The sequence below is a fragment of the Ornithorhynchus anatinus genome, chromosome 9 (assembly GCF_004115215.2).
Source record: "Ornithorhynchus anatinus isolate Pmale09 chromosome 9, mOrnAna1.pri.v4, whole genome shotgun sequence".
NCBI classification, from domain to species: Eukaryota; Metazoa; Chordata; class Mammalia; order Monotremata; family Ornithorhynchidae; genus Ornithorhynchus; species Ornithorhynchus anatinus.
In genome coordinates, this window is record NC_041736.1 from 1,229,274 (window position 1) to 1,252,611 (window position 23,338).

The 23,338-nt window shown below is 48.9% G+C and overlaps 1 protein-coding gene across 1 annotated transcript in view; it reads right to left on the reverse strand.

Annotated features, from left to right (window-relative positions):
* Nucleotides 1-23,338, reverse strand: part of LRP1B (LDL receptor related protein 1B) — a 389,846-nt gene that overhangs the window by 28,308 nt on the left and 338,200 nt on the right. Inside the window, 7 exon segments of the mRNA XM_029072223.2 lie at nucleotides 4,350-4,511; nucleotides 7,278-7,442; nucleotides 11,658-11,783; nucleotides 13,882-14,055; nucleotides 15,246-15,362; nucleotides 20,607-20,713; nucleotides 21,564-21,787. Of these exon segments, the coding sequence (XP_028928056.2) occupies nucleotides 4,350-4,511; nucleotides 7,278-7,442; nucleotides 11,658-11,783; nucleotides 13,882-14,055; nucleotides 15,246-15,362; nucleotides 20,607-20,713; nucleotides 21,564-21,787 (1,075 nt within the window).

Below are 23,338 nucleotides of genomic sequence, written 5' to 3' on the forward strand. Positions count from 1 at the left end.
TGACAACTCTAGACTGTGAGCTCGTTGTGGGCAGGGAATATGTCTGTTGTTGTATTGTACTTTTCCAGGTGCTTAGTACAGTGCTTTGAACACTGTAAATACTCAATAAATACAACTGAATGAATGACTGACTGAGTGAATGAACTCGCCTTTGCGGGGGACACCCACACCCTGACCCCACGCAACTAATGATCCACCGGTCGTGCTTCTGCCTGTGGCAGAGTGAAACCAGACCCATCTGACTGGCCTACCACTACCTTATTTTCCAAATGCAGAGGCTTAAACCATCAGAAACCCAAGTCTGTTTCATTTTCCTGAATGCCGCTAAACCTTCTTAAAACGTGACGCCGGGCCGCGATGCTTTGGCAGGCGATCCAAATCTGATCATAAACGCCCTATTTATAAAGGGCCCTTAAATTTACATTTAAATTAATTCTTTAAAAAATGATGTTTGCAGAGGCATTCAACTGGAAACAATTTGTTTGGTTTGGGGTGAGCCTTGAGTAAATATTTTTGCTTAATCTGTGTGTCTGTCTGAGCGTGATTTATGTACTATATTGTTTTCCAAGACCCAATTGTGTTTGCTGGGAGTTATTTGTGGATTCGCACAGTTTGTTTAATAGCGAGTTAGGCAGAATCACAATTCCGCTTGCTTCTCTGAAAGGCTGGGACTTACCCCATTGTCTGCCAATGGGAAACCCGCTCAGTTCATTTCAGAACGCATCCTATTCAAGACAGCCACAAGTCTTTCTGATCAACAGCTTCTCCTTTCACTCAATTGAATCACATTTATGGCCCTTACTGTGTGCAAGGCACTGTACTAAGCACTCAGGAGAGTACGGTATAACAATAAACAGACACATTCCCTGCCCATAACAAGCTTAGAGTGTAGCTGAACCCTTCCGGAAGACTGTCCAAAGAGTCATCCTCATTTTAACCGGAAACCAGACACTTACTCAAGGGCAGAAAAAGGCTCGAGTGGAGAGGGCTGCCGCAGTCCTGGGGAGAAAATTCTGTGTGGTCGCAGTGAAGGGGAGAGAGCCCAGCAAACCCCTGGATTCCCAAGAAGCCCCTTTAGGGGCACTCTGCCTCTAGAGAAGAAGGATGGCCTAGTGGATAGAACATGGGTCTGAGAGTTAGAAGAACCTGGGTTCTACTTCCAGCTCCCCTACTAGTCTGCGTGTGACCTCGGGCAAATCATTTCACTTCTCTTTGCCTCACTTCCCTCATCTGTAAAATTTGGATTAAGACTGTAAATCCCATGCGGGATACGGACTGTGTCCAATCTGATTACCTTGCATCTACCCCAGTGCTTAGAACAGTGACTGACACATAGAAAGTGCTTAACAAACACCATGAAAACAAACAAAAACAAGTTTACCCACTGGGGAAGAGGGTGGGCCAGACACCATGCTGCCCTTATGGGGGAACAAACAGTGACAGATTCCCTCCCTCCCCCAACCCCCAACATACACACACACACAAACACACATACACACACGCAATTCCTTGCCATCAGAAGTGCTATGTCCCAGCCCAAGGTCAGAGCCAGTTGGATGGAAAATGGAATGACGTCACACCACCAGAATTGAGAGAGTGAATGTGACTATCAAATAAATGATGATAGAGCAGAACATGTAGGTTCCATGGGTTAATAGGTTCCATGGGCTAGACTGTCGGCTCTCTGCTAGACTGAAAGCTCCTTGAGGGTTGGGATCATGGCTACCATCTGCACTGTACTCTCCCAAGCATATAGTAATTAATTAATTAATTAGTACAGTTCTCTCCATACAGAAAACACTCAGCAAATGACTTTGAATTGAATGATGACAATAGAACAGTGAGAGTGTTAAACCAAGTAGATAAAAAATGTCAGGAAGCATTAATGCATTCCCTCGATTCCACCAAATTGATCAAACCATTATGAATATGATAAAAGCGCAATGCAGTGAAACAATAACATACCATACAATGTACCGATAATTTTTAAAAAATAGATTTTTGTATATATACCTAAATATTTAATTTCACATCTTATTTCATAAATACCATTACTCCTACAAGACACCCTGTGCTAGCAATCTAGAGCTCTCACATTATCTATACTACACAGCAAACAATGAGCTGTTGAAACAGGTCTTCAACCTCCTTATTCAAGTCATCCAGAGACCATCCAAGGTAGAGGAGGATGAGGAGTAGAAGACAGAAAGTGAGGTTTGTACTAAGGTGAATATTGTGTGGGCCATACAATCAGAATTGCCTTAAAAGGGGAAAGTGTTTTAAGGAATAGCAGCTTAAAAATTCCAAAGTGCTTTTGTGAAAAGGCAATGAAAGTAGGACGATCTACTGGGGGAATCTCTGTAAAGTACTCTTTGGGAACCCCAGCCCTGTCCCCTCACTTAGTGATGTTTGCCCTGGGGAGACTTGAGGGCGATGCCCAGAGCCCAAGCAGCTGGTGACGGGACCAGAAAGAGAGAATGCGGTGCCACCATCACCCTTGGGCAAGAGCTGTTAACTGAACTCCTGGCCCAGTCGGGAGGCTTGACTGAAAACCCAACCCCTCATCAAACCTATTCTGCCTGAAGAACCATCGTCACTGTGTGTCATCCCAAGGGAAGGAAACGATGAGAGGTGAGGCTAGTGTATTTGAGAGAGCATATTTGTTTTCCCTTCCCCAGAAGAATGGGGTCATCTGTATGGAAAGGGCTTTTTGATCACCAGATAAGCCAATAATAGTAATAATGATAACTGTAGTATTTGTTAAGCGCTTACTACATGCCAGACACCGTACTAATTACAAGGTAATTCCGTTGGACACAGTCCCTGTCCCACAGAGGGCTCACAGTCTTAATCCCCATTTGACAGATGAGGGAACTGAGGAACAGAGAAGGGAAGTGAAGCAACTTGCCTGAGGTCACACACACAGAAGACAGGTGGTGAAGCTGGGATTAGTAGCCAGGTCCTTCTGACTCCCAGGCCTGTGCTCTATCCATGAGACCACGCTGCTTCTCTAATGTGCTTTAAACCAACGTTTCTGAAAGTACCTACACAGTCACATTGTTCCCACCCTCTTTCACTGTCTCTGACAGATGGGGTTGTGCCTGATTTGCACCTCAAAGAATAATAATAATAATAATGACGATGGTATTTGTTAAGCACTTACTATGCACCAAGCACTGTTCTATAAGTGCTGGAGGGGGATACAAGGTAATCAGGTTGTCCCACATGGGGCTCACAGTCTCAATCCCCATTTTACAGATGACGTCACTGAGGCACAGTGAAGTTAAGTGACTTGCCCAAAGTCACACAGCTGACAAGTGGCAGAGCCGGGACTAGAACACATGACCTCTGACTTCCAAGCCCGGGCTCTTTCCATTGAGCCACGCTGCTTCTCTACTACAACTATTCTGTGATCTGGGGCCTTGGAGAACTAGTGGAGGGATCTAAGACCCTCTGGTCTTCGGGCACTGAAATGTGGTGCTGCATGGGACACTGCATGGCTGGTCTCTCTTTCCCCTTCCCCACCACTCCTATCCCATTGGGCACCTGTGTACTGTGCCCACAACCGCTCCTAGAAGCACAGAGGGGATTCATCACAAGGTCACCGCTGCTCAGCAAGTTGGGGTGTCACGGAGACCCCACGAGGCCCTGGCCGGTAGAGGAAGCAGAAATGATCAGGGAAAGGACGACCAGAGTGCCTTTCCAAACTAACACTTGACTCTGAGATGCAGGGCCGGTAGACTTCTACACTAGGCTTTCAGTCCCAAATGTGACGGCCATTCATTGATACATAACCTCAGGTACATTTTCCCCTCCGTTAACGCTTTAGTCTAAATGCAAAATACCGGCCGGACCCGCTGCTGTGATTTATTTTGGGAGGCTGTGCTCCAACCGAGCGTGAAATGCTGCTCTGCTGCACTCTGCCCCACTTCCTCCAAGAACCCTCCTTTCCCTCCTTCGTTCCTCATCGGGGCAGAATCTCCGCAAACAGGCGGATGCCAGAGTCATCTGTGAAGGAGACCTTGGGGTTTTCCATCTGCCTCAGAGTGAGGAAACCTGGACTGGGAACTCCAGATGGTGGAGAGCTGGGGGAAGATCACTAGGGCATCTTTACTCTCCCAAACTCTCGAACACCTATTTCCTGAGGCAGAGATGGCTATCCCCATTGAACAAATGAGGAAACTGAAGCTCAAAGAGGTTAAGTGACTCCCCCAAGGTCACGCAGCAGGCCAGTGGCCGTCACGGGACTAGAAGCTTCCCAGTTTCACGCTCGGCACCCTCGGGCAGGATGCCAGTCTCACCCAGGACGTCGGAGGGGGGCAGGGCATGGGTTGACATGCAGTACTCACGGTGTTGGCATCGGTCCCCGGTGAACTCCGGCGGGCAGTGGCAGTGCGGCTGGTTCCCGGGAGTGACCCTGCAGGTGCCCCCACTCTGACAGAAGTGGTCACAGATGGTCTGGCTGCAGTCGGGCCCCGTGAACCCCCGCGTGCAGCTGCAGGTGGGTCTCCCTGGGAGAGAGGGTGGGAGAAAGAGTGTGGCTAGAGGGGGCTAAACAGGCCCAGAAGAGGGCAGTGGGGGAACTCAGGGGACTGGTCACCCATAGCCATGGTGACGATCCTTAAAGACGAGGAGGACTCAAGTGCGCTCAGTCCTTCAGTAGAGATTGGCAACCACTTCTCTACAATTCACTTTATGCTTTCTCTGTGCCAAGCACTATGCTAGGCGCTAAGCTAACTACAAGATAATCAGGTGGGTCGGTCCCTGCCCCACAGTGAGCTCACTACGAGGGAGTGGAGCAGGAATCTTCTCTCTATTTTGCCGATAATGAAACTGAGGCCCCTAGAGATTCTGTGACTTAATAATAAAAATAATAATGTTGGTATTTGTTAAGCGTTTACTATGTGCCAAGCACTGTTCTAAGCACTGGGGTAGATACAGGGTAATCAAGTTGTTCCACATGAGGCTCACAGTCTTAATCCCTATTTTACAGATGAGGTAGCTGAGGCACTGAGAAGTTAAGTGACTTGCCCAAAGTCACACAGCTGACAGGTGGTGGAGCCAGGATTAGAACCCATGACCCCTAACTCCTAAACCCGTGCTCTTTCCACTGAGTCATGCTGCTTGACAGAGCTGAGACTGGAATCCGAGGCACCCAACTCGCAAACTCATTCCCTTTCCATTAGCCATGTTGCCTTTGACTGGGGCAGGTATCCGACATTCCTTACTCCTCCTCTCCAACCCTGACTCTCCCGCAGCGAACCAGCGGGGACCATCTGACATTCCTATCTCCCTCCAAATTTGAGTCTCTCTGCAGTGACCCAGCACGGACCATCTGACACTCCTGACTCTCCCCCTCCAACCCTGACTCTCCCTGCAGTGACCCAGTATGGATTCCTCAACCCTTGATCTATCTGGAACTCTCCCAGAGCTAATGTTCTCTTTCCTTTACCCACGCCCTCTGCCATCCCGGCCGATGGACCCACGGGGCTGAAGTCTCTTGATGCAGAACCCCAGGGGCCATAAATCAGAACGACACCGGTCAATCTGTTTCACACTGAGAAATGCTAGAACGGAAGCAAGTCGAGCTCATTCTTAAAAAGAAAAATGTCCAGAAAATTTGCAGGGTGACTGGCTTCGTTCCATTTCTATTGGCACTGCCTTTTCTACGAGGCGCCAAAAACATAAAGTCTTTGAGAAACTGACCTCTTTTTTGGGACATAGAAACAGCGTGGCCTAGTGGATAGAACACGGGCCTGGGAGTCAGAAGGATCTGGGTTCTAATCCCGACTCCGCCACTAGTCTCCTATGTGACCTTGAGCAAATCTTTTCACTTCTCTGTGTCGTAGTTACCCTACCTGAAAAATGGGGATTAATACTGTGAGCCCCATGCGGGACACGGACCGTGTCCAACCTGATTAGCTTTTAGCTACCTCAGTGTTTAATACAGTGCTTGGCACGTACTAAGCACTTAACAAATACCATAAAAAAGGGACGTTTGACAGGGTGGTTCTTGTCCTTGATTTAAAAGCACACTTGTCACCTTTCCATTTACTGCAAAGATCCATTCAAGGAGCATTTGTATCACTGAAATAGTCACTCTCTTGGTGATATTTCTGTTGCATGTTTCATTATTTTACTTTTACTTGGATTGACTATGAGAACAGAGCAGACATATTTTGTGATCATTTTTGTTAGTGCTTAATTATCGAAAAAAACCTCTTAATGTGAACACAAAAAAAAGTTCTACTCCTTTATGCAAAATTTTAATTATGTCTCTCGGATGTGTGCTTTTAATTAACTGATGACATTTTCTTTGTTCAGTTATTATAGTTCAATACAACTGTCATAAACTTATAAATTTTAATTAAAGTTGCCCAAACTCTAGGTATATAGTGTCCACCCAGGAATTTGCCAAAGGCTTAACTGTAAGTAAACCAACAATGAATAAATCCACGAATCACCACTGGGATTTGTTTAGCAAATTATCTTTTGTGTGCAGATAATGAGGTTCTGCAACCTATAATGCTCAACAATAATTTTGAGCAATCACATTTAAAAAAATGAAAAAGCCATCAAAGTGCCTTAGCTATATGATAGCAATTATTATTTTGAATATTTTCAACATCATTACGGTATTGGGCAAAGGAGAATAAACTATGTATCAATCTCTTTTCTCGCTCCCCTACGTATTTTCTTTTGTTTATGATTCTCAAAAATCAAGGAAGGATTTTAAACCTTTTTTCAAAACATTTTAACTGGGTAACTCAACGTTCATGTATTTCCTAAAATTCCATTCAAATGTGAGATGGAAAATCACTCTCTTCAGAGTGACTGGTGTCTGCCATTTTGAAGGAAAAACAGAGTGTAGGCAATCTGACCGCAATGGGCCACTTAAAGGCAAAGATCAAAGGGTCCCCCTGGCAGCTGCCCTTAGAGTCTGGCTAGGCTGGCTCTCCTTGCCTGTCCTGGTTCAGGCCAGGTCAGCATCTTCATGCCCCTGGGTGATCCATCCTATCATCTGGGCACAGTATTTGCTTTCTGGCAGGATTGATTGGTATATTTGTTTTAGCATGATTTGACTGGGATTTCAGAGACCTGAGCCAGCCCCGGCTGAAATCAACTCCCATCGGTAAAGACAGGCGTGAGTCCCTGCGTTAATCCCTAGAAAATTGGGTTTTCGATGCCACCAAGCCTTTGGATACATTTCTCCGGAAAGGAGTTGAGGGAGAGGCCCACGGGGTTGGCGTGTTTGGGAAAACCGTGTTCCAAGTTACCCAGTGCGGATGCCTTGCAGGTGCCTCCGTGGTGGCAGTAGCCGGTGCACTGGTTGGTTTCACATTTTTCTCCCGAGTAACTGGGCCAACAGTGACATCTCCGATCCCCCTTCTCATTCGTGACACACTTTCCACCATTTTCGCACATCAATTTGCAAGAATCATCTGGGGAAGAAAAAGAGAGACACACGGAAGTCAAGGGTGGGTCCCGGGGGTGAGTGGGTGGCTGGGAAAGGAGAGGAGGGGTGTACAGAGCTTCCATTTCCTCCCCTCGGAGCAAAATGGCTGGAATGGATAGAGCGTTACACGGTGAGGTAAAGGGTGGCGGTAAATACCATCTCATCACACCAGCCGACCGGTTACTCTTCCCCAAGCTTAATACTCCCAGTTCCATTAAGTTTTCCTCATTTTTATGGGAAGAGCAAACATGAAAATCAGATGTCAGTAAATTCACCAAAGGTATAAGCTTACCTATCCAGTGTCAATTCTGGATAGGCTAGAGCCTCTATTTATTAGGAAGAAGGATGCAGTGTGGCTCAGTGGAAAGAGCCCAGCTTTGGGAGTCAGAGGTCATAGGTTCGAATCCCGGCTCTGCCACTTTTCAGCTGTGTGACTGTGGGCAAGTCACTTCTCTTCTCTGAGCCTCAGTTACCTCATCTGTAAAATGGGGATTAAAACTGTGAGCCCCACGTGGGACGACCTGATAACCCTGTATCTCCCAGCGCTTAGAACAGTGCTCTGCACATAGTAAGCGCTTCAATACCACCATCATCATCAACTTTTAATGACAGTGGTGGTGTTCACTGAGTATCTACTGAGCATGCCACAATGTACTACGTGGTCTGGAAAGTATGACCAAAGAGACACTCTGCTCATAGGAGCACATGACTTTGAGCTAAACACTGTACTGCTGCCATAAGGCTTGCTTCTGATACACACGAACGAGACGGCGTTCAGAGAAAATGAGCCATAAACAGATTCCTGAATCATTACATTGAATGCCACCCCACAATGGCCTAATACTGTGTATCTATCTCCACAATTCCATGAAGTTCCCAGACCCCAGAGGGAACCAGGGCCTCGGTGTAACTGGAAAAATCCTTTCCCTTTATGGGAAGGTCATGTGGAAAGGTCATTCTAGTGGGAGTTAGGAGACTCCTTTTCAGTATCTACAACTGTGATTGTTTAACTGTCTCTATAGCCTAGTTCTACATGTGGTCCTGTGATTGGCTGCAGCGTGGCTCAGAGGAAACAGCTCGGGCTTGGGAGTCAGAGGTCATGGGTTCAAATGCCAGCTCTGCCACTTGTCTGCTGAGTGACTTTCGGCAAGTCACAACTTCTCCGTGCCTCAGTTACCTCATCTGTAAAATGGGGACGAAGACTGTGAGCCCCACGTGGGACAACCTGATCACCTTGCATCCTCTCCAGTGCTCAGAACAGTACTTTGCACATAGTAAGCGCTTAACAAATGCCATCATTATTATTATTATTGGCTAACTATTTGTCTCTCTGATGGGCCAACAGGGTCACCTAATACTAGTAAATAGACTAATGGACCGTGGAATGGCCATCCTTTGAGGGTGCCACTGATGCAGAACTGAGCGAGCACATAGAGAGAAGTAAAGAAAACCACAAGCAAGTTTCTGTCAGACTGAAGGTTCTCAGAAATACACTGAAGTGTACCCAAGGGATTGTGAAAGCCTTGAAGGCAGAGGCTCTGTCTCATTCTTTCTTTCAATTCCCCAAGGAGCCCTGCTCTTCACATAACAGACACTCGGTCAATACCGGGGACCATCTGTTGTGACTGACGCAGAAGAAAGGCACTAATTGAGTAATGGTGGCCAAAGCATCAAAATTCAGAAAGAAAAATCCAGGGCCTCTGTAGGTGCACTTTGGTCTCCTCAGAAAGGCGGTGCTATTTGACTGCAAATATCACCATCCCCACCACCAGGGTTGTCATGGAAATCATTTCGGCTTAGGGAGAAGCTGCCAGGTTTGGCCGAGTCTCCCTGACCCAACTTTTCTCCCCGGAGGGCTACGTGGAATTCATCAGTCCTAAACTTTCTGTACCCAGTGTATCCCTCTGTGGTGGACAAGTTAAATACCAAAACTATCCCTGGCCATTCATCGGCAAATGTGAAACTGTTTCCTTGAATCAAAACAAGGCGGTTTTTGTCAATAACTCAATTGCCCACCAAAAACTGTGCTCGGGTAATTACAATCAGTTCCACGAGCCAGCAGGTGAACACTTGGCTAAGAATGAGTAGGATTTGAATTTCAAATTTCCCCCATGAAGATTAGAAACATTCAATGTACTAATCACTTAACAATAGCGGCTAGAGAAAAGCAGGTGATTACAAAGATCCAGAAAACTTGGCAATACCCAATTTTTAATTATGAGAAAATTAATTGACATTGATCTGCACAAATCAATAGCCCTAAATCTCCCTGATTTTTGATTTCTCATTCATAGGTCCAGGTTAAATCTCATAAAGAAAAGGCTTCGAAATGGAAGACGTCTGTCAAACTTCTGACTTACCAGAGTTTTTAATTTCAGTAAAGTTGTACCACTGTGAAGAGGAAGGGAAGACTTTTGTAAAGACATGCCTCTGAAGGGATGCTAAACAAAGCCCCCCAAAAAGTGTGAGGATTGCAATGTTCGGAGCTGGAAGAATGGACCATATGTCTCCCTTGTCTCCATCGGTTTGCCCAGTTCCTTGGGTCACATGGAAGGGGGAGGATACTTGGGGATTGAGTGTAGGGAGTGGGAAGGAGGGGGAAAGGAAGGAAAACTGAATTGAACAGTGTGGTCTAGTGGAAAGACCACAGGCCTGCGACTCAGAAGACCTAGGTTCTAATTCCAGCTCTGCCACTTGTCTGCAATGTGAACTTGAGTAAATTACTTCTGTTCTCTCAGTTTGGTCATCTGGAAAATGGGAATTTAATATCTGTTCTCCCTCTCACTTAGATTGTAAGCCCCATGTGGGGCTGAGATTGTGTCTGACCTGATCATCTCGTATCTATCACATAGTAACTACTTAACAAATACCACAATTATTATAGTTATTAGCTTAACGACTCCTCTCCTAATGTTCTCTTATGGTTCCCAGCCTCCTCCACTCCTATGCCTATGGCAAGATTTTGGGGGATGCCCTTTTCGGTCATCCCTTCTACACAGAAATCTCACCGAAACTCATACTGACGAGAAGTTGAGTGCTAAAAGAAAGGGGCAAGTTTTATTCATTCATTCATTCATTCATTCATTCAATTGTATTTATTGAGCACTTACTGTGTGCAGAGCACTGTACTAAGCACTTGGAAAGTACAATTCAGTAACAGAGACAATCCCTACCCAACAATGGGTTCACAGTCTTATTGGCACTAGGGTCTTAAGAAACACTGAATGCTTCTTCTCCTCTACCTTGGCTACTTTCATCTTTAAAGGACAAGCTTGAAACTCCTCTAAATTGAAAAAAAAAATCTCACCTCCTCAGGAAGCCTTCACTGATTAATTCACAACACTTCAGTAGCCAACCTAGGTACTCATCTATTTCATTCCAGTTCTCACCACTTACTCACATCTATTCAGGTACTTGTTTATACATTCATATGATTCTTCACAATTATTACTCTACATTCTATTATTTATTCGCCTGTTTCATTCTGATGTATTTGAACTACTTCATGCTCTTTATTCTGGTTCTTCCTCCTAATTCCACTGTGTGTAGATCACTTTTGTCCATTGGACTCTTACGCTCTTCAAGAGCAAGGAATGACTGTCATGTCTCTATTGTATTCTCTTGAGTGCTCAGGACCATGCTTTGCAGTCAGAAGGGGTTCAAGACATACCTGGGATGGATCGATTGTTCTTTTTTAGAGTGTAAGCCCGTTGAGGGCAGGGAATGAGTGCTGTGCTTCTTCTGTACTCTCCCAAGTGCTTGGTACAGTGCTCTGTGCTCAGTGGATATACCTGTGATGGACTCATTACTCCTCATTAGAGTGTAAGCCGCTTAGGGATAGTGAATTAATGCCATCCTTCTCCTGTACTCTTCCAAGTGCTTAGTACAGTGCTCTGCTCTCAGTAGGCACTCAAGACATACCTGTGATGGACTGTCACTCAGTTGTATTTATTGAGCACTTACCTTGTGCAGAGCACTGTACTAAGCAGTTGGGAGAGTCTGATACAACAATAAACACATTCCCTGCCCATAACAAACTCACAGTCTAGAGGGTAAACTCCAGGTAGACAGGGAAGGAACGCTCTGCTTCTCCTGTGCTCTATACTCTGTGGGCAGTACATAGCCCTGATGGATGGACTCACTGATGGACTGAATAGCCCTGGAGCCCGTTTCCCACCCCCGGCTCCCGCGAAGCACCCACCTGCCAGGGTCTCGTCGCTGCATGTTCCGTTGAGCCAGGATTTCCCTTCGGGACACGCACACGTGGCTCCACTGGGGTTGAGGAGGCAGAGAAACTCGCAGGTCAAGCGCAGGCACGGGTTGGGAGCTGTTGCAGGAAACAGAATTGGCACACGATGTGAGCAGAAGTCCCGGGAGCAGGCAGAATGCCAGGTGCTTCTGTGGGGTGAAGTTAGAGTTGACCGGATGCCATCGGGACACCCTCCCACAAGATGGTCAGTTCGACATCCTCCGGGCTCAGCCTTCAGTTCGACAGCATGACGAACACCAACTGCTGACACATATTTCAGCCTTGACACAGTACATTCCTTTTGCATTTCTTGAACATTATTAAAAGTCTGTTAGTGTATGTTGTATGTTTCTAAAACTACCTGAACTGAGCCAGCTTTAGTAGAACAGACTGTCAGATTACCAAACACGAATCTAGGATCCCCTGAGGTTCTGATAAATGGGGAGTTTAGGATATTTCAAAAAGCAAAAGCAAACAAAACGCTTATTTCAGTTTTTAATTGACTAAGCTCAAAGATGTTATTTCCTATTGTTCCACATCTGGTCATCTACCCCTTACTCTTTGCCCCTAATTTTCCCTCTAGTGAATTACATAGCATGAATCATTCCACACCTCTGGTTCTCTCCCATTGACCACAGCATGGACCACACAACACCCCTGAGTCTCCTCTCTCCATCCCTGACTCTGCCCTGGTGACCCCGGCAAAGGTCATCCAACACCCCTGTCTATTCTCTGGCGCATCCAGCCTGGACCACCCAACACCTCTGACTCTCCCTCCAGAGTCACATCGTTGTAATAGCTTATCGAGCAAAGGACATTTTCTTTCTCACACAAGAAAATCATGGTGGCCCAGGTCAGTCAGTAACAAGAAAAAAAAAGGATATTGGATAGATGCACAGCCCCATGATGAGTTTCTAGAATTAAAGGTCGGAAGGGTGGGTGGTGCATGCCTCGGCATCCCTGAGGATCACATCTCCAGCAGGAGAGCCATCCCTTGATCCTTCCAAGCAACCAGTTTCCCCTGTCAGTTATAGGCAGATGTCTGACCCAGGATGGGATTGCTCATGGTCTCTTGTGATGAAACTTGAACTGGAGCCAGGCAGTAGAAAGTGGTCACTGATGTAGTTGGACACCATCATGGGCAAAGGATTGCATGTGGCTAATGAGCCAGACTCTGTATGGACCACCAGCCTTCGATATTCCTGTGCGGTGTCCGGAAGGGAGGAATGGGACTGAAGGGGATGCTGTCTGGGAATTCTGGCTGCAAGAGATGGATGCTCCCTGAAAAGGTTTTCCCCGGACACACGGGCCACATCCCCATCTCTAAGGATCCCTAACCTGGTTCAGTGTGGCCTACTGAAAAGAACACAGATGACTGGGTTCTAATTCTGGCTCTAACACCTGCCTGTTGGGTGACCTTGGGTAAGTCACTGAACTTCTCTGGTCCTCAAATACCACAACTGTAAAATGGGGATTCGATTCCTGTCCCCCTACCTCCTTAGGCTGTCATCCCATGTGGGACAAAGACTACATCTGTCTAATATCTACCTCAGTATTTAGTACAGTACTTGACACATAGTAAGCCTTAATGAGCTCCAAAATTATTATTATTACTGTTGTTTTTGCCGCTAAGGGCCCAAGTCCCTCATCCCCCTGACATTCGCCTCCGGGTCTGCAGGCTTCCCTCCAGAGGGCACAGCTTCTGGGGTACCAGCCGTCTGCCCTGCTGCCACCCAATCTTGCCCTCTAGATCACACCCTGCGAGACTCAGAGGGGGCCACTGGAAGCAGTTGGAGGCATAGAGGAGGAGTCCATTGGACTAGTTGACTGGGGGGGGGTGGATGGAGGCAAGCTTATCCTTGTGCCAGAAATGCTGCCCAGTGACTGAATCTTCTGTGCGAGGAAGAGGTATGATTTTCTCCTCATGGACATTATAACCCCTTACCCAACCATGGTCCATCTGACCATTACAGATGACCCAATCACTGTCCACCTGAGATAAGCATGGGTCTCGGGCTGCCAGGGTGGGGGCCACTGGACTCCTGACAGGCCCTTGCAGAGGGATGTGTATGTCTCCCTCTCCCTCTCCCTCTCTTGTTTTCAGGAAGCATTCTAGTCTGGAAAGGGGAGGTTTGGAGCACATGGCTCCTGCCTGGCCCTCAGGCCCAGCTCTTACCCTCGCGCTGCTTGTGGCGGTGGGACAGCAAAGCACCTCTCGTCTTATCGACGTCCAAGTGCAGGTAGTCCACTGGGCCCCGCCCAAATTTCTCCACTCGGAAGGCGCCGGCTTTGGGCCCCGCTCCGTAGATAAAATCCTCAAAAATGTCAATTCTGTGTGGGTGCAGAAGTCCTAGATCGGCAGGGAAATAGAAGGTCAGAGGTCAGCACCTGGCCTGGATTCTCCGGCTCTGAAGACGTCTCTGTGTCCGCTATGCTTTTGAGACCCGTTTGCTTGGGCTGGGCTCCAGTGGGTGAGTTTCCTCAGCACGTGACATTCGGATACTTGAAGTAACTCCATGCATTGACTGAGAATGGATTAATGGTCTGTCTGCAAATTGTCCACTGACACTTCCTCGAAAAGGGGGATGGATAGCGACCCAAGATCAGGGTTCAACGGGGGGCCCAGCCCAGCTTAACTTTTTTTGCGGGGGTTGAAATAAGGGAGGGGGCGGTTGGGGCCCGAACAAGTTCCAGAGTCCAGTGGGAGGGGTGTGTTTGGGGGGGTGTCACTCACTCTCCCCCTTGAGAGCCCATTATCATGGGCCAGTGTCTAGGAACAGTCTGGCCACATGAATCCCACCCGCAGTCGGGCACCACGACTCCCTCCGGCCTTCCCGGGCCACGCTCACATCTCCATTCTGGGATCTCCACTCCCTGCCAGCTGTCGTTGCTGCTCTCGGTATCAAAGAGACACAAAGGAGGCTGGGAAACAGCAGGGAAGTGGGGGAGGAGAAGCAGCCGCCAGATCCTGGGACAGAGACAATCAATCCCATGGCTCAAGCTCCTCACTGTTGTGGTGCCCCTCCATGTGTGGGGAGGGGGAGCTCTGGCCTCAGGGGTCCCTGGTTCATTGGCAGCGGCCCCACATCCTCCCACTCCTTTCCCGTCCTCCACGGGAGACTCATAGTCTCGGCCCATGCTTTGGTCCCCTTGGAAAAGAAACTCATCTCCCTAGCTTCCTATTCTTGGTAAACAATGAAGGAGAAAGCTTCCTCGATGCCTTTCAGACAAGCGGACCCGGTGAAATTAATTCCGCCCCCGACATTAGACATTTAACTGCATTGTTTCTAGATGCTCTTCTACAAAAACTGCTAAAACAGAGCTCGGGGCGAAGTGGAGAAATTCCAATTACCGCTTGTTGTCTCGGGGTGGCCCGGGGGTGGGCGGGATAGGGGATGAAGAAAGAGGAGGCGTGGGGAGGATTCCAAGTGTTATTAAGGGAGTGCAGCTTCCGAAGCCCCGCGGGGTCTCCGGGGGAGGGGGTGTCCCTGGCCCAATTCTGTCCCCATCCTTCATCCCGGGGGGACCCCCCCCACCCACCGTGTTTGCTGCTGACGGCGACCACGGCGCCTGAGCCGTCGAAGAGCACGCTCCCGATGACCGACAGCTCTATGTCGGCCCAGTAGAGGCGCTGGCCGGACGGGTCCACAGCCAGACCTGAAATGCAAGGAGAGGAGAAGGTGACCAAGGGGAGGGCGGATCGCCGTGAAAAGCATAGCCCAGGTTTTTCCTCACGATGGGGCGATTGGGCCTCCCATGCTCACAGCACTCGGGTCCACATCTCCACACTCTACTGCTTCCTCCTTCCTGACCCTGCCGCTAGACTGTGAGCTCCAGGATGGCGGGGATCACAACGAGCAACTCTATGGGATTCTGCTCCCAAGCACCTCAGAACAGAGCTCTGCCGCCGGTAGATGCCCAATCAATGCTATCGATCTATTGATCGGTCTGCTAACCAGGCATCATGTTAATCCCCGAGCACCTGAGAATCGAGTTCCCCGCTGCTGTTGCTGCTGTCTTCTCGGTGGAAATCAGAAAATCCTCTCCCGCTTTCTTTCCCAACCCTCCATCTGCACAGTGTCCAGAAGGAGTGCTCCAGATTCCACCCCAGTGGGTGCACCTCTGCCTCATGCCGGTGCTGAGGTCTTGGCCTTGAGTGAAAGATCACACCGCGAACCCTTAAGATACCTGGGGTTTCTGGTCTGCAGAGCCACGAGCAGTGGCTTTGATTTTGGAAAGAGCACGGGCTCGGGAGTCAGAGGTCATGGGTTCTAGTCCCGGCTCCTCCACTTGTCAGCTGTGCGACTTTGGGCAAGTCACTTAACTTCTCTGTGCCTCAATTACCTCATCTGTAAAATGGGGATTAAAACTGTGAGCCCCTGATTTCGTTGCATCTCCCCCACCGCTTAGAACAGTATTTGGCACATAAGTCCTTAGCAAATACCATTATTATTATTATTATTTTTCTGGAAGCCTTTTCATGAGAGAGCCCATCTTCAAAGTAGAAAGGCTGTACGGCAGCGGCCAGTTTCTCCCGTAGAGGAGAAGGGCTTGTTAAAGCTTGATGCTGGGAAGTTGGCCCAGGAATTGGTCTCTCTGGATCGCATGTCAGCGTGACCCCTTTGGGCTTTCATTTGGAGATGAGGAGGAGAGAAAAAAGATTCAGTTCCTCTCCAACTCATCTGCATTAGGGATGGGGGTGGTGTGGGGCAGATTCAGGAACCGCAGGGAAGCTTTTAATGGGATTTCACATCTCTTAGAGCGTCAGCCCCTGAGCCGTCCCCTGGGTCGACCTGGAGGCCCGCCCAGCCCAAACAAACGCTGGCTCCGACAAGAACACCAGGACACGGAGAAGAACTGGGGGTTGTTCACTCTTGGGCCCTCTTATCCTCTTTGACATGCCTACCTTTTCCCACTCCAACCATGGGTCCCCTCGGATTGCTATGGCCACGTGGCAGCAACTTGGAGGCATGTTTGCAGAGCACAGTACTGTACCTACAACATGTGTAGAATGCTGTACTAGGTGCCTCCTGCATGTGGACGACTCTACTTGTTGCCTGCTGTAAGTACAGCACTGTACTGAGTGCCCCTGGCTGCAGAGGGCTCTACTGGGTGTCTACTTTGTGCAGAACACTGTACTGGGCTCCTACCGTATGCTGAGTGCTGTATTGGACACAGGTAATAATAATAATAATAATAGTAATAATGTTGGTATTTGTTAAGCGCTTACTATGTGCCGAACACTGTTCTAAGCACTGGGGTAGATACAGGGTAATCAGGTTGTCCCACATGAGGCTCACAGTCTTAATCCTCATTTTACAGATGAGGTAACTTAGGCACAGAGAAGTTAAGTCACTTGCCCAAAGTCACACAGCTGACAGGTGGCAGAGCCGGCACTAGAACCCATGACCTCTGACTCCTAAGCCCATGCTCTTTCCACTGAACCACACTGCACATGTGCTGGGGAACCTCTGATAGAAGTCAAAGACTCAGTCCTGGATTTTGAGGAACTTAAACTTGTGTGAATTTGGCTCAGTCTGGAAATATGAGTGCGCCGGGCTCCGAGCCAGGAGCCTCAATCACTTGTTCCCAGACTGAGGAGGCGGCAAGCCTAGCTCCGGCCAGAAGTTCCCCGACCCAGGGAAGAACATGACTTAGACTGCGCATCTCATGTGGAACAGGAACTGTGTCCAACTTGATTTGCTTGTATCCAATCCAACGCTTAGTACAGTGCCTGGCAAATAATAAGGGCTTAACAAATATTAAATTATTAAATACCATTTTGCTCTTACAACCGTGGATGAAGGGGAAGTTTCCAGTGCTGAGAACAAAAGCCCAAAAGGACATCCATCAGGCTCCCGATTTGGGAGGTCGTCAGGGCCCACCTCTCTGTCGCCTCCATCCCAAGTACCCTCTCCCACCTCCAAAAAGCATCCACGTGAGGAGACAGACAGAAACCAGCACTGTCCAAAAACGGAGGGCCAGATGGAGTGGGGCTGTTTCTGAACCGAGACTGTACAGGAAACCCAATGTACCTATCTTGAGTCTGTAGGAGGAAACCCCGTGTGTCAATCTGAGACTGGAACGGGAAAACAAGGTGTGTGTAAATCTGCCTGGACTCTACCAGAGAGAGGGTCACAGTAAGCAGCAATCTGCATTGAGACAAATGGAGAGTGGCTATCGCCAAGTCTGCTGATAATGACATTCAAGGAATGACAGGGGAGGGCTTAGTGTGCTGGGTCAAGGCCCATTGCACCAGATCAATGGAAACGTTGGTCTCAGAGGGGATTGGCTGCCAGGAAATTTAGTGCAGAGTTGATCTGTACGAGGTAGGGGAAAGAAGAGAGGTGGAGAGTGGGAGGGATAAAGGGTGAGAAAGATAGACTCACACATAAAGAGAAATCTCAACTCTTGCTCTTCCAAGGCTCGCCATTCCCCTACCCCAGCTCGGTATTGCTGCCCAGCCAGTCCGGAGTGTGGGAAAGGGGTGCCACTCCCCTTCACTTCCTCCAACTCCCTGCCCCGAGACGGACATTTGAAAATGCTTGGGGGAAGGTGGGTGACAGCACTGCCCAAATTGGCCCCTCCAGCTGCTACACCGAATGAGGGGACCCTCCACTCCGGCACCAAAAGCCAACAGCCACCGTGATGCTAAAGTTGGCCAGGCTACAGAGCTGCTGTGACCATGACTGAGGAAGAGTGGGACAGTTCTTCTCTAGCAGCAACCAGAGCAGCTGTCACCACAGCCATCCCCATTGCTCTGCTCTAGGCCATCCTGATTCCAAAACATATGGCCATGGGCAATAGCACAATTAATAATAATAATAATAATGGTGGTATTTGTTAAGTGCTTACTATGTGCAAAGCACTGTTCTAAGCACTGGGGGAATACAAGGTGATCAGGTTGTCTCACGTGGGGCTCACCGTTTTAATCCCCATTTTACAGATGAGGTAACTGAGGCACCGAGAAGTGAAGTGACTTGCCCGAAGTCACATAGCTGGCAAGCGGCGGAGCCGGGATTAGAACCCATGACTTCTGACTCCCAAGCCCGGGATCTTCCCATTGAGCCATGCTGCTTCTCTATTGTAAACTGATGAACATCCTTCTAGACTGTCAGCTCCTTGTGGGCAGGAGTAGTGTTGACCAACTTTATTGGACTGTATTCTCCCAAGTGCTTAGAACAGTGCTGTGCACATAGCAAGAACTCAATAAATACCATCGATGGAATCGATTGACTGCCGCCCGATATCAGTACTGCCTTTCTCGACTGTTTTCCATAAATTCCCTCTTCTCGAATCAATCGATGGTAATTATTGAGTGCTTACTATATGCAAAGCAGTGTATTAGATGCTTGGGAGAGTACAGTACAATGGTTAGCAGACACGTTCCCTGCCCACAAGGAGCTTAGTTTGTTTTAAATGAGTTCTCTGATATCATTTAGCTAGAGGAAAGCCCCCTATTAAGATTTCCCACTCCCCTTTCCATATTTCCATGTTCATTTTTTTTCTTATGAGATTGTTTAAGTGCTGACTATGTGCCAGGAGCTGTACTAAGTGCTGGGGTAGATACAAGATGATCAGGTTGGACACAGTCCCTGTCCCAAATAAGGCTCACAGTCTTAATACCCATTTTACAGATGAGGTAACTGAGGCACAGAGAGTTAAGTGCCCAAGTTCCCATAACAGACTAATAACAATAATGGTGGTATTTGTTAAGCGCTTGCTATGTGCCAAGCACTGTTCTAAGCGCTGGGGTAGACACAGGGGAATCAGCTTGTCCCACATGGGGCTCAGTCTTAATCCCAATTTTACAGATGAGGGAAATGAGGCACAGAAAAATTAAGTGACTTGCCCAAGGTCATACAGCAGTCAAGCACTTAGTACAGTGTTCTACACATAGTAAGCACTCAATAAATACTACTGAATGAACAAGTGGTGGAACCGGGATTAGAACCCATGACCTCTGACTCCCAAGCCCGAGCTCTTTCCACTAAGCCACACTGTTTTTCTAATTAACTGCAGGGAAATTAAATGGATGATTGCCTGGGAAATTCCTGAGGTAACCCAGCTGCCTGGAAGGAGTCAGGTGCTGAGGTCCCAAGTGGTCCCAGATGTTGGGTTTCAATTCCGACTCTGGCCACAGGTGGGATTTTGGATGTGACTCAGTTTCTCTCTTTATAAAGGGGAATTATATGTCTTCTCCTCCCCGCCTCCAGCAACTCTCAGCAGGAGTAGGGAGGGGGATGAGAGGGCTACATCCACTGAGACCCGTGTGGGGGTCCTGAGGCTTTCCTTTCTTCGCTCCCCACCATGACTCAATTTTCCCTCGCCATGGGGCCGACTGGCAGGGACGGCCACTCGGGAGGCTCCCGATGGGATGGAGCCCTCATATCCAACGATACCTCAATGGGGCCGCCGAGTCACGATGAGAACTTAAGGGGTACGACTGCTCATTACCCAAGAGCCTCTGCTCTGTGGCACCCCGGAGAACTTGAACCAGACCATCTGGGGTCAGTGGTTCCCCGACGCCTCCGATGTGGCAGCCATGGTGACCGCTGACCACGGCAGGAGAAAACCAGGACTGGATCCCTCACTCCGCTTAACTATGTCTGAGCTGAGGTGGTGGGGTCAGGGCCAGAGAAGGGGCAGCAGATGGGAGGGGAGATGGGAAGGAGCACTGGGAGGAAGGTGTCCTGCCAGGGAATGCCTCCGTTGCCACCTCTCTCTCCAGTCGGTACGATCGTCGGTAAACCAGGCTTCTCCCACCCCACCTCACGCTCCACCAGATTTCTCCCACACGTGGGTGGAATCCAGGAAACCGTGGCCACTGACAGCCCAGCCAGCCGGGCCTCCCTAACCCCTCCATTTCGGGGCCGGCCCTACCGGCGAGACGCAGCCTACCTGTGGGTCTCTGGAGATTCTTCTGGACCAACACCCTCCTCAACGTGCCGTCCATAGCTGCCTCTTCAATGTGGGGACGATCCCCCACCACCGTCCAGTACATCATCCTGCAGAGAGCCGAGGCCGGGAGTCAGATCTGGCATGTGTTTTCAGATGGCCGGACAGCCCGCCAGTCGGACAGACCTGGGAAGGGTGCTGAGCCCAGGGGCACCTGAGGCTTTCGGCGGACGAAATGGTCACCCACTCTACCGGGAGCTCTTTAGTTAGTGCTCTCCTGCCTCCAGGTGCCTCCATTGCCCTGCTCCAGGGTGGCAAACAGCCCACTGGGGGGCTCAAGAGGGGCTGCACCCCCCCAAATGGCCTGACCTTTTCTGCTCCTGGGCATTAGTTTCTGGCTGTGTGGGAAGCGCTGCTGATTCTTTGCTGGGTGGGGAACTCTGTCTGAGAGTTCAGTCAGTCAGTCATATTTATTGAGCGCTTACTGTGTGCAGAGCTCTGTACTAAGCACTTGGGAGAGTACAATATAAGAATAAACAGACACAATCCTTGCCCACATCGAATTTACATTTTAGCGGGAGTTTAGAGTCTAGAGTTGGTTAGTTCTGGTGAGTATTGACTATATTTACTATGTGCCAAGCCCTGGGCTAAGCAATGGGATAGATATAGATTAATCAAGTCAGAGTCCCTGTCCCAAAAGGGGCTTGCAATCCAAGAGGGAGGGAGAGCAGGGATCTGAACCCCATTATACAGGTGGGAACACTGGAACCCAGAGACGTGAAGTGACTTGGCCCGGGTCACACGAGAGGCTAGAAGTGGAGCCGGGATTACAATCTCAATCTCCTGACTCCGTGGACCGTGTTCTCTCCTCAGGGCCTCACGGCCTTCTGTTCTGATCGGGGAAATGCAATGAGAGAATCATAATCCCACCCCACCGAGCCCTCAAACTGCCGATCTTACCCTTTGGGGGGATTCACAGCGATGGCGTAGGGCTCGCCTGCCATATTGGTGAGAAGCCTGGTGCAGTTGGGCCCGTCCAGTTGGCCGACATTGATGGAGTATCTCAGGCTGGTCCAGTGGGTGGTATAATAAAGGAACCAGTGCATGCGTGAGTGGTCAGTCCAGTAGATATTCCCAGCGACCCAGTCCACGGCAACGTCCCGGGGTCTTTTGAATTCCGGGCACTGGAAGAGGAGGGTTTACAAAGAAGGGAAAATTATCAAACCAAGCCGAATTTATGGTGCTGCCTTTTGGATGTGCGTGTGTGTGTGTGTGTGTGTGTGTGAGAGAGAGAGAAAGAGAGAGAGAGGGGCACAGGAGAATAAGGCAGTAGGTGTGTGTGTTAGTGTCACACCCTTTACTCAGAACATTAGGACTGCTTTTTTTTTAATGGTATTTGTTAAGCTTTTAGTATGTGCCAGGAACCTTACTAAGCACTGGGGTAGATATAAACTAATCCAATTGGACACAGTCCATGTCCAGTATGAAGTTCACAGTCTTAATCCCCATTTTACAGATAAGGTAACTGAGGTACAGAGAAGTGAAGTGACTTGCCCAAGGTCACAAAACAGAAAAGTGGCAGATCAGAGATTAGAAGTCAGGTCCTCTGACTCCCAGGCTCGGGTCTTTCCAGTAGGTCACAGTGCTTCCAGATTCCATTATCCAGAGATGGTCCTCCCAGCCCTGGTGTCTGTCTTTGACCACACCCACCATCATGGTGCTGGAGGAATCTCTAGGCTCCCACTCTTTCAAGCTTCATTCGTTCATTCATCCATTCACCTCCAGCCCAGAGTGGGGTGATGGTGTTGGTGGGGAGGAAAGGGGGCACTGTCTTTCGCAAAGGCTTTGCAGACATCGGGATGTCGAGAGGCAGGCTCAGACCCATGGACCGGAGCATTCGCACCGACGAATCTGGGATCTGTGTCCCCATGGGCACATGGGGCGAGAGGGTGCACCGGTCACACGTCGGCCTATCTGACATCAGCGGTCCCATCTTGGAGCGTGAAGGACGGGACGGCTGGCTGCGATGCCTCAAGGGGTTGGGGGGGGATGTCTCCAGTCCTGACTGACACCAGCGTCAATCAGAGAAAAATCCTAAAAGCTTCGCCAAGATATTCAGGGAGAGAAGAAACTGCGGAGGAGGAGCGGGGGAGGGGAGAAGATCAAAAAGGAGAAGGAGGTGGAGGAAGATAGCGGGGAAAGGGTCGAAAATTCTTGTCCTTTGTCTTTTTTTTCCCCAGCTTTTGCTGCTCTGTTTACTCATTATCAGTGCTCTCCTCACAATGGAGGAGAAGTGGCAAAGGGTGTTTCATCTTCATTCTGCCATATTCCGAGTAAATGAAGAGAAAACACCCAGGCTTCTCGGGGTGTGAAGGCTTTCCAAATATGCCTTTGATTTCGCTGTAGGAGGCTTTGGGAAACAACGCCATAAATAATGGAGGTTGTTTTCAGTAAAGCCGAGAACATCTCTGGCTTGCGAGGCGGGGGGACTCGTCCTGCAGGATAGCCGTGCGCAGAGAACGTCCACCCTCATGAATATTTATAGCCTTCCTTATTTGCCATCCGCAATCCCACAAAGACTGGTCCTCAGTTTCGAGCCCGGAGCCCTTCTGCTGTCATCTTTCCTCAAACATCGGAGAGGAGTCATCCTGTCCCATCCCCAGCAAAGACGAGATCCGTCCATTGGCCAAAACGATCGCTTTGGGTTGGTGATCTATAATAACAACTGCATGGAA